This window comes from Coenobita brevimanus, chromosome 92 (assembly GCF_032717465.1).
Source record: "Coenobita brevimanus isolate Jiangsu-jjx chromosome 92, ASM3271746v2, whole genome shotgun sequence".
In the NCBI taxonomy this organism is placed as follows: domain Eukaryota; kingdom Metazoa; phylum Arthropoda; class Malacostraca; order Decapoda; family Coenobitidae; genus Coenobita; species Coenobita brevimanus.
This window is the reverse complement of record NC_137045.1, coordinates 23,455,220-23,470,378: the sequence shown is the minus strand read 5'-3', so window position 1 is coordinate 23,470,378 and position 15,159 is coordinate 23,455,220. Positions and strand designations below refer to the sequence as shown.

The 15,159-nt window shown below is 39.0% G+C and overlaps 1 protein-coding gene across 1 annotated transcript in view; it reads left to right on the top strand.

Annotated features, from left to right (window-relative positions):
• The window catches only part of LOC145412164 (uncharacterized), a 446,682-nt gene that overhangs the window by 51,986 nt on the left and 379,537 nt on the right, over positions 1-15,159 (top strand). The window contains exon 4 of the mRNA XM_080282099.1: positions 3,699-3,883. Within this exon, the coding sequence (XP_080138225.1) occupies positions 3,699-3,883 (185 nt within the window). The remainder of the gene's footprint in view (positions 1-3,698; positions 3,884-15,159) is intronic.

Below are 15,159 nucleotides of genomic sequence, written 5' to 3'. Positions count from 1 at the left end.
ATCAGCAAACAGTCATGCATAACTGTTCACTCCATCTGCCATATCATTTACGTAAATCAGGAACATTACTGGTGCCAACTCCGAGCCATGTGCGACTCCACTTGTTACTTCCTTCCATCAAGACATCCCATCCATTATTACTGTCCTTATTTGTCTGTTTCTCAAAAAGTGTCTCTTCCATTCCAGGAGTTTCCCCTTCAGCCCTCCTATATGCTCTAGTTTCCACATTAGTCTCTTATGGGGTACCTTGTCGAAGGCCTTCTCCAAATCTAAATACACACAATCCACCCAACCATCTCTCTCCTGTAGCACATCAATCGCTCGAGTAAAAACTCAACAAGTTGGAAACATATGACCTTCCACTTCTGAATCCAAACTGACATTCAGCCAAAATATTCATCGCTTCCAGATATTTTATCCATCTATCTTTCAGAATTCTTTTGCACAATTTTGCAACCATGCTGATTAGAGACACTGGTCTGTAATTCAGGGGTTCTTCCCTGTTTCCTCCCTTATAAATTGGTACCATATTTGCCCTCTTCCATTCTTGAGGTACTTTCCCCTCTTCCAGAGAACACACAATTAAACTGTGAATCTTATCCACCAGTTGTTTTCTGCATTCCTTCAGTACCCAATTAGAGATTCCATCTGGTCCTGGGGCTTTCCTTACATCTTGAGTTTCCAGTAATTTATACACTTCCTGTACTTCCACTTTTATGTCTTTTATCACTACATTTCTAATCACTCCCTCCCCTTTCACAAACTACTTTTCATTAGTGAAAACTGATTGGACACATGTGTTCATTATTTCTGCTTGCATTGCTGCATTCAGTTTGGTGATTCCTTCCTTTTGTTTCAGTTTGCCATTAACAAATCTATAAAACAGTTTGGGTTCATCCTTATATTTGTCTATTATACCTTTTTCAAAATTCCTTTCTTTCTCTACGTATTCTTGTTTATTCATTTCTAGTTTTTTATATTCTTCTTTTGTTCTGTTGTTACCTCTCTTTCTCCAATTGTTCCATGCCATATCTCTCTCTTTTTTTTTTTGCTGTCATACACCTTCTATTAAATCACTTCTTTTTCCTGTTTTCTTTCCCCCTTACTCCTGGCACAAATTTTTCCACTCCTGAATTATAGAGGCCTAGAAAGCTATCCCACTTCCTCTGTATCTCTCTTATTTCTCTGAATTTTCTCCAGTCTGGATTTTCGAAAAATTTTCTCAATCCCTTAAAGTTTGCTTTCCCAAAGTTGTATCTTCCCTGCCTATAAAGCTCATCTCTTGGATCCACATTCCCTGTTATCATCTGGAACTCAGTGGCCACATGATCACTTTTTGCAATAGGACAGAAATATTTCAATTATTCTGCTACATTTGGTTCTTTGGTAAACAGTAAATCTAGTCTTGCTGGTGTGTCCTAACCTTGGAACCGTGTCTCTGTCATCACATAGTTCATTGTTATATTTAATAATACAGTGCCCCACGAATCTCCGCTTCCTCCTGAGTCCCATTCCTCCCAGTTCCCCTCTTTACAGTTGAAGTCTCCCATTAAAATTATATTGTTGCTTTTCTCAATCATTTTCTGTAAATAACTAGTCATGTGTGACAACATTTCCTGGTATTCATCATCACTCCATGCTCTTGTTTTAGGGGGAACATACACCACTGCCATGTCTCTCTTCCTGTTCTCCAGTTTCCATCCATCCATCCATCCATCATCCAATCCTACATTATCCCTTGAGGAGTGTAGGATCCTGGGGCTAGGCAGTTGGTCCTGACATTTAAGATGAGAGTGACCAGCCTCACTCATCCCTGAGTGGCTAATTTCATATTTATGAATTCGACCCTGCCTTCTCCCATTTCCATGTTATCTACATTTATGTTGTTCTTCACTGCTGTCATCACTCCTCCTCCCGTTTATTCATTTCTGTCTCTTCTCCACAGTTTGTATTTACCGTCTCCCATATGAACATCAATATCTTTTCTTGGTCTCTACAAAGCACATAACATCGGGTTCATGTACTCTCAAAAAATTGTTGATTTCTAGTCTGGGCGATATTAAATCATCAACATTAGTATATGCCACCATCCAATTACTTTTGATGTTTTTTGTACCTTCTTTTCTCCTTTTCTCCGCCAGTACCACTTCCTTAATTTCTGATCCATGACTCTCCAATAAAACACTGTCTTCTTTTCCTCCGTTCTCTTCGTTTTTTACCTTTGATTCCTTTACTAAGTCCTTTATTTTAGCCTATTCTTCCTTATTTTCATCTCTCCTTATCCAAACATTTTTTAACCCTTCCTTGTCAGATAATTTCCACGTTCTACTGATAATTTCGTTTACTGTTGCCTGGGACTTAAACTCTACCTTCAATGGCCTTGCCTCTCCTTCCTTGTACTTTCCTAACCTAAACACCTCTTCAGTCTCTTGTTGAGCTTTGTTGTTTTCTTCCATGACTACTGATATTATTTCTTTAACCTTACTCAGTTCTTCTCTTTCTCTTTCTGATGTTATTGTCATACGTTTTTCTTTAACTCCTGAAATTATTACACATTTTTTATCTGCTACATCCCTAACTGAAGATTCTCTACTTCTTAGCACCCTAACCACTTCCCTCTCCACCTTTTCCTTGCTTTGTTGCTCTATAATCTCTTTCAAATTTACCTCTTCCTGAATTTTCTTCCACCCCTTATGTTGCTGCTTGATTTCTTTAATGTGCTCGTCCTGTATTCTTGTTTTGAATTCATACTCATCTAGTTTGCTTTTCATCCTGTCTCTTTCTTCTTCCCATCTCTTATTCTCCCTTTTAATCTGTTTTATTTCATTAGAGGTTGATTCATTGCTCACTTTTAATTCTGTAACTTCTCTTTCTTGTTCATCACTGCGTGTACAAATTTTTTCCAGTTTATTCCGTAGACTTTTGATCTCGTTTTCCTGCTCTGTGTTCTGTTCCTGTATCTCTTTAATTACTGCCCATACCTTTTTTATCTATCCCTTGGACATTCCTCTCTGCAGTTTTCTCTACACTTGCTATTCTTGTTTGGTTCAACTTAATACTTCTATTTCCCACATCCTCTTCAGAGAAGCCCTCAAACTCTCTCTCGCCAATTGTAAACAATGCACCGTCCCTTTCTGTCATGAATCAACCATATGGAGACTTTCTGTTTTCGCTATATCTTGTTCTTTTTATGACCGAAACCACTTTTTTTTTTAACTACTGTCCGACGGGACCACCACTCATGCAATCATTAACTAATCACAAACAGGCTGGTCTTTTCGTCGCAGATTCAGTTATTATTTTCCACGATTCAGGAATACCTCCATCTCTGTTGGCGACCTGTGTGTGTGTGTGTGTGTGTGTGTGTGTGTGTGTGTGTGTGTGTGTATTCATTTGAATGACAGTAATCTCTTTGTGTAGAAATCTTTATCCTGCATAAAGCTGATAATTTTGTTTGGGGATGATAGTAGGCCTAATACAAGCTGTATTGCATTGCACTGCGGGTCAATACAGTTCACTGCAGTACTCTTTAATGTGGTATATACACTTATGAATTCATTCTTAGTAATTTGTGAGTCATCTTTGCTTTAAAACAAGCTTTTATTTTACTTACATCTGTTTAACACATGTTCATTATGTACTGTATAGTGCTGTACAGGTGTTTTGTTACTGTATAATGTATCTTTGTTCCCATACAGTGTGAAGAACAAGTTCCATTTGCTAGTGTAATCCTAAGTGATGTAGGAGGATCACGGGTAGAAGGGCTGGCATGGAACCCAGCGGATCCTAACAGTGTGGCTGTGGCTGTCTCACCTTCTTTACTTGCTGTTGTCACAGTTCGAGAGAGTCAGCTTGACATCAAGACAGAAAAGGTTCCTGCAAGGTGGGATATAATATATATTTTATAACAGTGCATAGTACTTTATTCAGACTTTTAATTAAGCTCAGTTGTTATCATTCTTAGTGGTAGGTGGTGGTGACCATCGTCCACTCACTTGATGTAGTGCTTCCTACTTCGTCCTTAGCCTTTATCATTATTTTTCTGTGCCTGCCCTCCTCTCTTCCTATTTCTACCATCTTTCCTGTCACTTCTTGTTGCTTTTCTTTCCTTGACAGGTGGCTTTACATTGAGTGACAAGCCAATTGGTTTCTTGTAAGGCAAGAAACCATGTACAACGCTGGGTGGTAACCATATAACCAACCATACGTGCTCCCTACGTGTCAACAAGTGTGTTGGTGGAGGGTTAGTGCCCCTCCCCGTAAAACAAATAACTCAAAGTCAAATGGCCACTCCTTATGGGATTATGGCATCTGGCTATGGATAGATGGATAGATAGATAGATAGATATCATTCTTCTAGCATCTGGCCATGGGAATGACCCCGGTCTGACCCTGATGAGGTGCTGTCTACCACAAGGGGTTGCGAGATCCCTGAACGTTCTACGAATGTACTATACTTGTAGGATGGCCCCACAGAAGCAGTTGCTTACCTGCAGTTGATGGGTTTTTGCTTATGTGTAGTTGATGGGTTTCCTTGCCCAGATAGAGCAAGGTTAAGCAAAATAGTTGACATCAATGTGGTGTATTGTTTCTGGTTTTGAAAATATTGTAGTGTATTTGGGGGATAATCATCTAAGACAGTGGTGATGGCCTTATGGGGAGGAGAGGAGGGGGAATATGATCTGGATAATGCATATTAGAAAATATTTGTGGTATTTTCAAAATTTTTTGTTTTTTATAACATGTATGATAATATGTGTCATCTTCAGACTGTGCTCCTTGTCTTGAGGTTTAGGGGAGCATCTCGCCACAAAGTGATGGTCTCTGTCACAGCAATGCTGTGTGAGACACAGGAAGTTTTATCCATCCATCATCCAGTCCTACATTGCCCCATGAGGAGCATAGGAGCCCAGGGCTAAGTAGTTGGTCCTGACATTTAAGATGAGAGTGACCAGCCTCACTCATCCCAGAGTGACATTACATGAGCAGTCAACCCCAACCACCCCTTGGATATAAACCTTCACTGGCTCAATCCAGTTGGAGCGCAATAATTACCCACTAAACCACCAGGCGCCAAAATTTGGTTATATGGTTACCACCCAGTTTAGTAAATAGTTTCCTGGTGTTCAGGAATCCATTTGGCTTGTCACTCAGTGTAGAGTCACCCACAGGTAGAAGGAAGAGGAAAGAATGAAGGAAAGAAAGACAGAAGAGGGAATGTAAAGTCACCCATAGGCAGAAGGACAAGGAAAGAATGAAGGAAAGACAGAAGAGGATGGAAGGAAAGAAGGATGGAGGAGAGGAAAGGGCAGACACCCAACAGCAGCACTACATCGAGTGAGGAAGTTTTACCATAATATATATATATATGCTTGCTAAATTTCCATTGCTTTGTCTATCTATCTATCTATTGCCAGACACCTCAATCCTGTTTAGGGTGGCCACAAACAAATCGCCTCCAAGTCGCCCTGTCCCCCGCCATTTCACTGCCCTGCTCCCAACTCACACCCCCCTCTCTCGTATACCTCTCCACCCCATCCCTCCATCTCATCCTCGGCCTCCACCTCACTCACATACACTCTCTTCGTCAGTCTTTCACCCTCCATCCTCTCCACATGGCCAAACCACCTCAGTGTGTTCCTCATAACGCTTCCTATCACATCCACATCCAAACCACAACGCTCCTTTATATCCTCATTCGTCAGCCTGTCTCTCCATGTGACTCCACAGGCTCCTCTTAAATAACTCATTTCCACTGCTCTCACTCTTGACTTGTGTCCTTCCAACAACGTCCAAGCTTCACTTCCGTACATTAGAATTGGTATCACAATACTGTCATGTAGTAACCTTTTCACTTCCATGCTCACTTCCCTGTTTCTTATCACTGCTTTCAAAGAACCAGCAACCTTTCTTCCCTGCTGTACCCTTTCAAGCACTTCACCCTCCAAACCTCCATCCTTACTCATCACACTACCCAAGTTCTTAAACGTACTCACATTTTTCAATTCCTCACCATCCAACCTCACTGTACATTCACTGACTTCACCTCTCTCAAAGACCATCACTTTACTCTTCCCTACATTCACCTTTAGATTCCATTTCTTACACACTCTCCCAAACTCATCCACCAAGCCTTGCAGCTCCCCTTCATCTTCATTCAACAACACAGTATCATCTGCAAACAACAGTACAGGGAGTTTCCAAACACTATCCTCTCTCACCAGGGCCACTCCAACATCCACTACCCTGCCTTGTACCTCTTTTATTACCCCTTCCATGTACAGATTGAACAACCATGGAGACATGACACATCCCTGTTTCAACCCAGCTTTGAAAGAGAAAAATTCACTTAGTTCACCATCCACACACACTGCAGCCTTGGCACCATTGTACATACTCTTCACAGCATTCAACAACTTCCCATCTACTCCATATATTCTTAATACTTTCCACAATCCTTGTCTATCCACCCTGTCATATGCTTTCTCTAAATCCATGAAAGCCGCATACAACTTCTTTCCCTTCTCTAGAAACTTTTCCACTAAAGATCTAAGAATGAATATCTGGTCTACACAACCTCTTCCCTTCCTAAAGCCTCCCTGTTCTTCTCCAACTAATTTCTCTGTTCTTTCTCTAACTCTGTCAATAAGTATCCTACCATACACTTTTCCTATTATACTAAGAAGACTAATGCCCCTATGATTACCACACACTTCTTTGCTTTGTAGATCCTCGTAAATTACCAGTTTAGGAACATGCAGTTATACATTTTTTAGTAACCCATTTTTAATGGATTCTTGTTGCTACAGTACTACAGACAGAACTGAAAGCCAAGGAGGAGGCCCTGTTACATACATTCACCCATCAGTCTTCTATAAAGATGCAACACAAACAACACAACCACTTTTCCAGAATTACACAACATTAGAAATATTGCCACTCAGTGTCAGATCAGGTCACAGTCATGAAATGAACATTTTCAACATTTACAGTCCCCGTGACACCTCTCACACTGTACCATCACAGCACAATCCTTAGCTCCTTCCCCTAACACAGACACTTAACTCTCATTGCTGGTGACTTTAACACAAGAATACTGCTACAAGCACACTTAAAACAACTGTAGAGACCTCAACATTGCTTTGCAACTCAACAACATGTACATTCTCACTGACATCTCAGAATACACTCTCATCCCACACCAGACAAACTTAACTTCCACCTCCCCAGACATCACATTCTATTTGCCAACACTTGCGCTCAACACCACGTGGTGAACCAAACTGAGACTCACAACGGATCATCTCCACATTATTATCAACATAGAAAAACAGTCGAAACGAGAGTGCTCATGCCTCACATACACAAACTACACGAAAGCAGACTGTATAGAATTCACTGAAGAAACAGAACAGCACTTCAGCACATTAAACATCACTCCCATCACCAACATTAATAGGCACATCACAAAATTCTGCTTCATACTCAACACAAGCACCACATTCCACAAGGCAGCAGAAGATATTACAACCCAGACTTAACACCAACGATTGCCCACCTCATAAGACAACATGACAAACATAAACACCTTGATTCATTGTTCATTGACAGATTGGAGAAAGGAACACCGATGTGGGACTTAGTGTGTATTGATGTTTCGCCTCATGGCTTCCTCAGAATACAGTTGCTGAATATACACCACATTCCTGTATGAATAGCAGAAGAAGTGTGAGGGGGGTGAGGTATTGGCTGGGGGTGGTAGGGGGGCAGGTAGGGTAAGGAAGGTGAGGTTGAGGAATCGCTCAAGTCTGGTCCCTACAAATGGTTCATCCCAGACACCATCATGTGGCTGTGGCATGTCGACGACATCTTGGTCCTTGCACCCAGACGTTTCGACAGAGACAGTCTGCGGGACAGACTTTATGAAGTGGAACTGTCAGTTCAGTAGTCGCTTCAAGAAGTAGCTGACAGTTGCTTGCCATTCCTGGAAACCCTGCTCATTAGGACCGACAATAAGTTGGCATTTAAAGTGTATAGGAAAAGCACAAATAGGAATGGCCTTATTCACTATGATTCCAGCCATAGCTTTAAGCTAAAAAAAAAGGTGTATTAACAGGGCCTTGAGGATTTGCAGTGAAGATCATTTGAAAGAGGAATTCCAGTACATAGATAGCACATTTTCTGAACTGAAGTATCCAGAACACATGTTATCCAGTGCCAGAAAACATGCCAGGGCTATCAGGGAATGGTCAGCAGCTGAGAAATCCAGTGATGTGACATGCATAATCCTGCCCAATAATTATACAAGCAACAACATTGCACGTTTTTAAGAAATTCAGGAACTTGGGTAACTTTTAAGACATCTCAGACAGTGGGTGATCTGGTTAGACACGGTACGAACCAGCAACACACCCGAGAGAGATGTTTACTCCATTCCATGTGCAGTATGTGATCAGGTCTACATAGGTGACACAGGGCGTGATTTGGAAGAGAGAATATAAGAACACAAGTATGCAATGAACCGGTACTACACCAACAACACATGTGTAGCTCACAGACTTAATGCAGGTCATGGAATGAAATGAGAAAATGCAAAAATTTTGTACAAGGAAGCAGTCTTAAAAAGATGCAAATGTCTTAAGGCAGCTGTTAGAGCATGTACCAGCACTGTTGAACAAAACAGTGGATCTCATCACCTATCGAATTCCGTGGCCAAATATATTGTCAATAGGAAATCTTCCTCACACCATCACCCCTAAACTCAAAACATCACCCCTCCTTCCTTCCCATCCATCCCCATCCCCTCTCTTTACCCAGCTTCAACACACACACACACACACACACACACACACACACACACACACACACACACACACACACACACACACACACACACACACACACAGGGATTCAATCTAGGCGGACGTGTGACACCGGCGCTCCGTACCAAATCATCACGGCCAGTGGCATTACCTGAATAATATCTTTGTATGAGTCAAGCTCAGTACCAGGTTAGACTAAATGATTGTTCATTATAAAAAGGAAAAAAATAAGTTTCAACAAGACTTGTAAAAACAGGAAATAGAACCAAGACGAAAGAATACGCTGAGTCATCTCTGAGGTTTGTTTAGACTACAACAAGACGGAGATTGTAAGTATATGCTTTGCACTTTAAGTATTGCAAAATGGATACATACTTCAGTAAAACAAATTTGGAAAAGAAAAGGGATAAAGGTAAAAAGCAAAATGATGATTTCTACCAAGAACTGGTTGAAGTAGAGACCCACAATAGACTGGTTGAACGTGTAAACAAACTAGAAATGGCTTTCAGAAATGAAATTGATGAAATAAAGAAGCAGATGCACTTGCAAGAGGAAGAAATAGAAAAACTAGGAAGGGAGGCCAATAAGAAAGACACAACCATCAGTGAACTAACCGTGGAATTGAGTACACTTAGGAAGAAAATGAGTGAAATGGCAAGTACAGTAGTCAGTCACGAGAGTGTTATGGAAGAGTTCAAAAATGACACAGAGACAATTAGGCAAGTTAGCAGTCTTATTGACCAGAGCAGTGATATTGAGGAGAAGATAACACAGGTGAATGAAGCTGTGCAAAGCTACAAAAATGATGTAGAAACCACGTATGCTGAAATGGTGAAAGTAAAGAAAGACTTAGAGGAGGAAAAAAAACATTAAAAAGGAAAAAAACATTAAAAAGGAGGTGAAAAGAATAATCCAAAACAATCCAAAGTTAGTCAGAGATTCAGTAGAGATAAACAAATCAATAGTAATCACTGGTATAGAAGAGGATGAAGTTAAAAACAAGATCACAAGAGACAAAAAGGAGATGGCAAATGTAATGAGCTTACTGAAAGAAGTTTCAGAGGAAATCTGTAGTAAAGACATAGAGGAACACAAAAGGTTAGGGAAATACGAGAAAAGCAAGACAAGACCTCTAAAGGTGACTTTCCAGAGTGTAAACACTGTGGAAGAGATACTAAAAAATGCAAAGAATCTTATGGAAAAAGAGGAGTTCAAAAATGTATGGATAAAAAGATGCCTAACACAAGAGGAACTGGAATTACTGAAAGAGAAAAGGGAGGAAGCAAAAACAAAAAATGAGGGAAGATCAGAAGAGGAGAAGAAGAAATTTTTTTACAAAGTAATAGGATTGCAGGTACGAAAGTGGTACACAAACAGGATGGAAGAAAAAGGAGGAAGGTAGTAGAACCATGTCATGACAAGTATATAAACAAGATGATAAAGTTGATGTACTAAAATGTGGATGGAGTGGTATCTAAATTACTAGAGATGAATGATTATGTCAGAGAAAATGAACCACAAATAATATGCCTAACTGAAACAAAATTAATACCAAGGATGTCAAATGACATACTAAACTTAGAGGAATACAATATATGGAGAAGGGACAGATATTTAAAAAAAGGAGGAGGAATTATAATATTAACTAAGAAAAATCTAAAAGTCAAGGAAATAAAACTAGATATACCATCACAAGTAGAACTGATTGCAGTAGAGATAGACACATCTGAAGGTAAAGTAATTGTAGCCAATTTGTACATGCCACCCAGATCAAACACATGGGAAAGAGACGAATATGAGGACCTGGCAGAGAGTACAATTCAGAGTGTAAGATCATTGCTACATAAAATGGAAGAGAAATCGGAAAGAATTATACTAACTGGGGACTTCAATACAAATATGAATTGGAATACTCTAGATATAAATAGACAAGAAAGCTGTTGGGACCAAAAGCTCCTGGATCTCGTACAAGAGTTTTTCTTAACGCAACATGTGAGGGAAACTACCAGAAAAAGAGGACTTGATGTACCTTCAGTGCTAGATCTAATATTTACAAGGCAAGAAAATGATATTGACAGTTTAATATATCACCCTCCACTCGGCAAAAGCAATCATGCAGTACTAAATTTTAACTTCAGGATAGCATATGACATAGTAAACAGCAATGATAGTTACAAAAAGAGCCTAAACTATAAAAAGGGAAATTATCAAGACCTAAAGAAGTATTTCTTAGAAGTTGATTGGGAAAATGAGCTTAGAGGACAAGATTTAAATGCTGTATATAAAAATTTTTGTGAATTTTATGAAATAGGAGTCCAGATGTACATCTCACAGCACAAAGAAGCAGATAAGAAAATACAGAAATGGTTCAATACAGAATGTAAAAAATCAAAAGAAAGAAGAGATTTGATGTGGAATATATACAGAAGACACAATAGTGAAAGGGCGTATAATAATTACAAACAGGCAAGAAACGATAATACAAGAATTAGGAGGGAAGCCTAAAAACAGTTTGAGGAGGATATAATAAATAAAAGTAGTGATCAAGCAAAGCTGTTTTACAGCTATATCAGAAGCAAAACTAAAGTAAAAGATATAATACAATCCATTACGGACGAGGGAATCACTTATACACAAGAGAAAGATATTTGTGAAGCACTAAATAAGAATTTCCAATTAGTTTTTACAGAAGAAAAAAATTTTGAGAGGGACTATGTGGAACACGCATGTCCACACATACTACCAGACATACAAATAGCAGAAAAAGTAATACAGGAGGAGTTAAGTAGATTAGACAGAGGAAAAGCAAGTGGTCCTGATTAAATTTCATGTTGGGTATTACGAGAATGTGCAAAGGAGTTATGTAAACCATTATTTTTAATTTTCAAGAAATCCTTGAGTCAAGGTAAACTACCTGATATTTGGAAAAAAGCAAATATTGTCCCCTTATTCAAGAAAGGAAATAGACAAAATCCACTCAACTACCGACCAGTATCACTGATCAGTGTTGTAAGCAAGGTATTAGAAAAACTTATAAGAAAAGCTTGGGTAAATCATCTAGAAGAACACAGTATGATAACAGAAAGACAGTTTGGTTTCAGAAAAGGAAAATCATGTGTTACTAATCTGTTGAGCTACTATGACCGAGTAACAAACACAATACAGGAAAGGGAAGGATGGGTGGACAGTATCTATTTAGATTTCAAGAAAGCATTTGACACAGTACCACACCAAAGACTTTTATGGAAACTGTACCATCAAGGAGGAATTCGAGGCAAACTGTTTTGTTGGATGCAAGACTTTCTCATAAAAAGAGAAATGAGGACAGTACTAAGAGGAAACTACTCATTATGGAAAGAAGTGACTAGTGGAGTACCACAGGGTTCAGTGCTGGCACCAATCATGTTTTTAGTGTATATAAATGATATAAACAGTAACACTGGAAATGAGAGCTATCTGAATATGTTTGCAGATGATGCAAAAATACAAAGGAGAATTACTAACACAGACTCTTGTAAAGAGCTACAAGAAGAATTGAATAAACTTCATGAATGGAGTAGTACATGGCAAATGGAATTCAATGTGGACAAGTGTCATGTAATCAAGTTTGGTAAAAGTGGAAAAAGACCTGATTGGGATTTTACGTTAGGAAATAAAACCCTATACACATCAGAAAGAGAGAAAGACCTAGGTGTGATTATCAATAACAGACTATCTCCTGCTGACCACATCAGCGAGAAGGTACGGAACATGTATACACTGCTTGCAAATATGAGAATAGCATTCACATACATAAATGAAGACATGCTAAGAAGGATAATAACATCATTCATTAGACCAACCCTGGAGTATGCATCAGTAGTCTGGAGTCCTCATCTCAAAAAGCACATAGGCAAGATTGAAAAAGTTCAAAGGGCCGCTACAAGATGGATACCAAGCTTAAGGGACCTAAGCTACGAAGAAAGACTTAATAAACTGAATCTACCAACACTACAGGAGAGAAGGAAAAGAGGTGACATGATAATGCTATATAAATGCATATCAGGAAAGGAGAAAATAGACATAAATGATTACTTAACATATGGAGAAGCAACAGCAAGAGGACACTGCAAAAAACTGCATTAGAAGAGAGGTGATAAAGACGTAAGGAAATTCAGTTTCCCAAACAGAGCAATTGATCAATGGAATGCACTACCGAATGAAATAGTGTGTGTCAAAACAATTCACAAATTTAAAGATATGTACGATAAATATGGTTTAAGACACGGGACAGTACGAGCTTGACTCATTCCTGTAAAGATACAGTTAGGTAAGAACAATTAGGTAGGTAAGAACACACACACACACACACACACACACACACACACACACACACACACACACACACACTGGAGATTTCAGTACAGATATAAATTGGAATACTCTAGATGTAAGAAGCCGTGAAAGCTGTTGGGATCAAAAGCTCCTGGATCTTGTACAGGAGTTTTTCATAACACAGCATGTAAATGAAAACACCTGAAAATGAGGACTTGATGATCCATCAGTACTAGATCTAACATTTACGAGGCAAGAAAATTATATTGACAAAATAATGTATCACCCTCCATTCAACAAAAGTGACCAGGTAGTATTAAATTGCAACTTCAGGATTACATATGACATAGTTACCAGTAATGAGAGTTACAAAAAGGGCAACTATCATGACCTGAAGAAGCACGTATTAGAAATAGATTGGGAAAAGGCACTTAGAGGACGAGATTTAAATGTTATGAATAGAAAATTATGTGATTTTTATGAAATAAGAATCCAAAATTATGTCCCTCAGCACGAAGAAACAAAAATGAAAATAAAGAAATGGTTTAATACAGAATGTAAAAAATCAAAAGAAAAAAGAGATTTGCTGTGGATTAGATACAGAAGACACAATAGTGATAGGGCTTATGACAACTATAAACAGGCAAGAAATGATTATACAAAGATAAGGAGATAAGCTCAAAGATAGTTTGAGGAAGGCATTATAAATAAAAGTGGTGATCAGGCTAAGCTATTTTACAGCTCCATCCAAAGCAGAACCAAAGTTAAAGATAAAATACAGTCCATTACGGACAAGGGGATCATCTATACACAAGAGAAAGATGTTTGTGAAGCGCTAAATAAAAATTGCCAATCATTTTCTACAGAAGAAAATAATTTTGAAAGATGATATGGAACATGCATGCCCACACATATTACCAGATATACAAATATCAGAAAAAGAAGTACTGGAAGACTTAAGTAAATCAGACAAAGGAAAAGCACATACTCCTGACAAAATTTCAGGTTGGGTGCTACGTGAATGTGCAGTAGAGTAAAGCAGACCGTTATATTTAATATTCAAGGAATCCTTAGGTCAAGGTAAACTACCTGATATTTGGAAGAAAGCAAACATTGTTTTCCTATTCAAGAAAAGGAATAGACAGAATCCACTCAGCAACTGACCAGTATCACTGACCAGTGTTGTATGTAAGGTACTAGAAAAGCTGATAAGAAAAGTTTGGGTAAACCATCAAGAACACAATATGATAACAGAAAGGCAGTTCGGTTTTTGAAAGGGAAAAATCATGTGTTACTGATCTATTAAGCTACTATGACAGAGATACAGAAACATTACAGAAAAGAGAAGGATAGGTGAACAGTATCTATTTAGATTTCAAGGAGACATTTGACAGAGTATCGCACCAAAGACATTTATGGAAACTGTACCAACAAGGAGGAATCCAAGGCAATGTGTATTGTGGATGCAGGATTTTCTCAGTAAAAGGGAAATGAGAACAGTACAAAGGGGAAATACTCATCATGGAGGGAAGTGACTAGCGGAGTTCCACAGGGCTCAGTGCTGGCACCAGTTATGCTTTTAGTACTTGGGGGAGCTCACCATCCACTCAATTGATGTAGTGCTGCTCTCAGGTGTCTGCTCTTTCCTCTCCTCCCTCCTTTCCATCCTTCCTCTTCTGTCTTTCTATACTTCATTCTTTCCTCGTCCGTCAGCCTATGGATGACTGCACTCCCTCTTTTTTTTTTTTTTTTTTTTTTTTTTTTTTTTTTTTCCCCCCCTATGGGTGACTACACTGAGTGGCAAGCTGAATGGTTTGCTGTACACCAGAAAACCATTTACTACACTGGGTGGTAACCACATAACGACATGATGGCACCTGGTTGTTTAGTGGGCAATTGTGGCACCCCAGTTGGATATAGCTGGTGAAGGTTTATATCCAAGAGGTGGTTGGGGTTATGCTCATGTAATGCCACTCAGGGATGAATGAGGCTGGTCACTCTCATCTTAATCCCTAAAAGATGG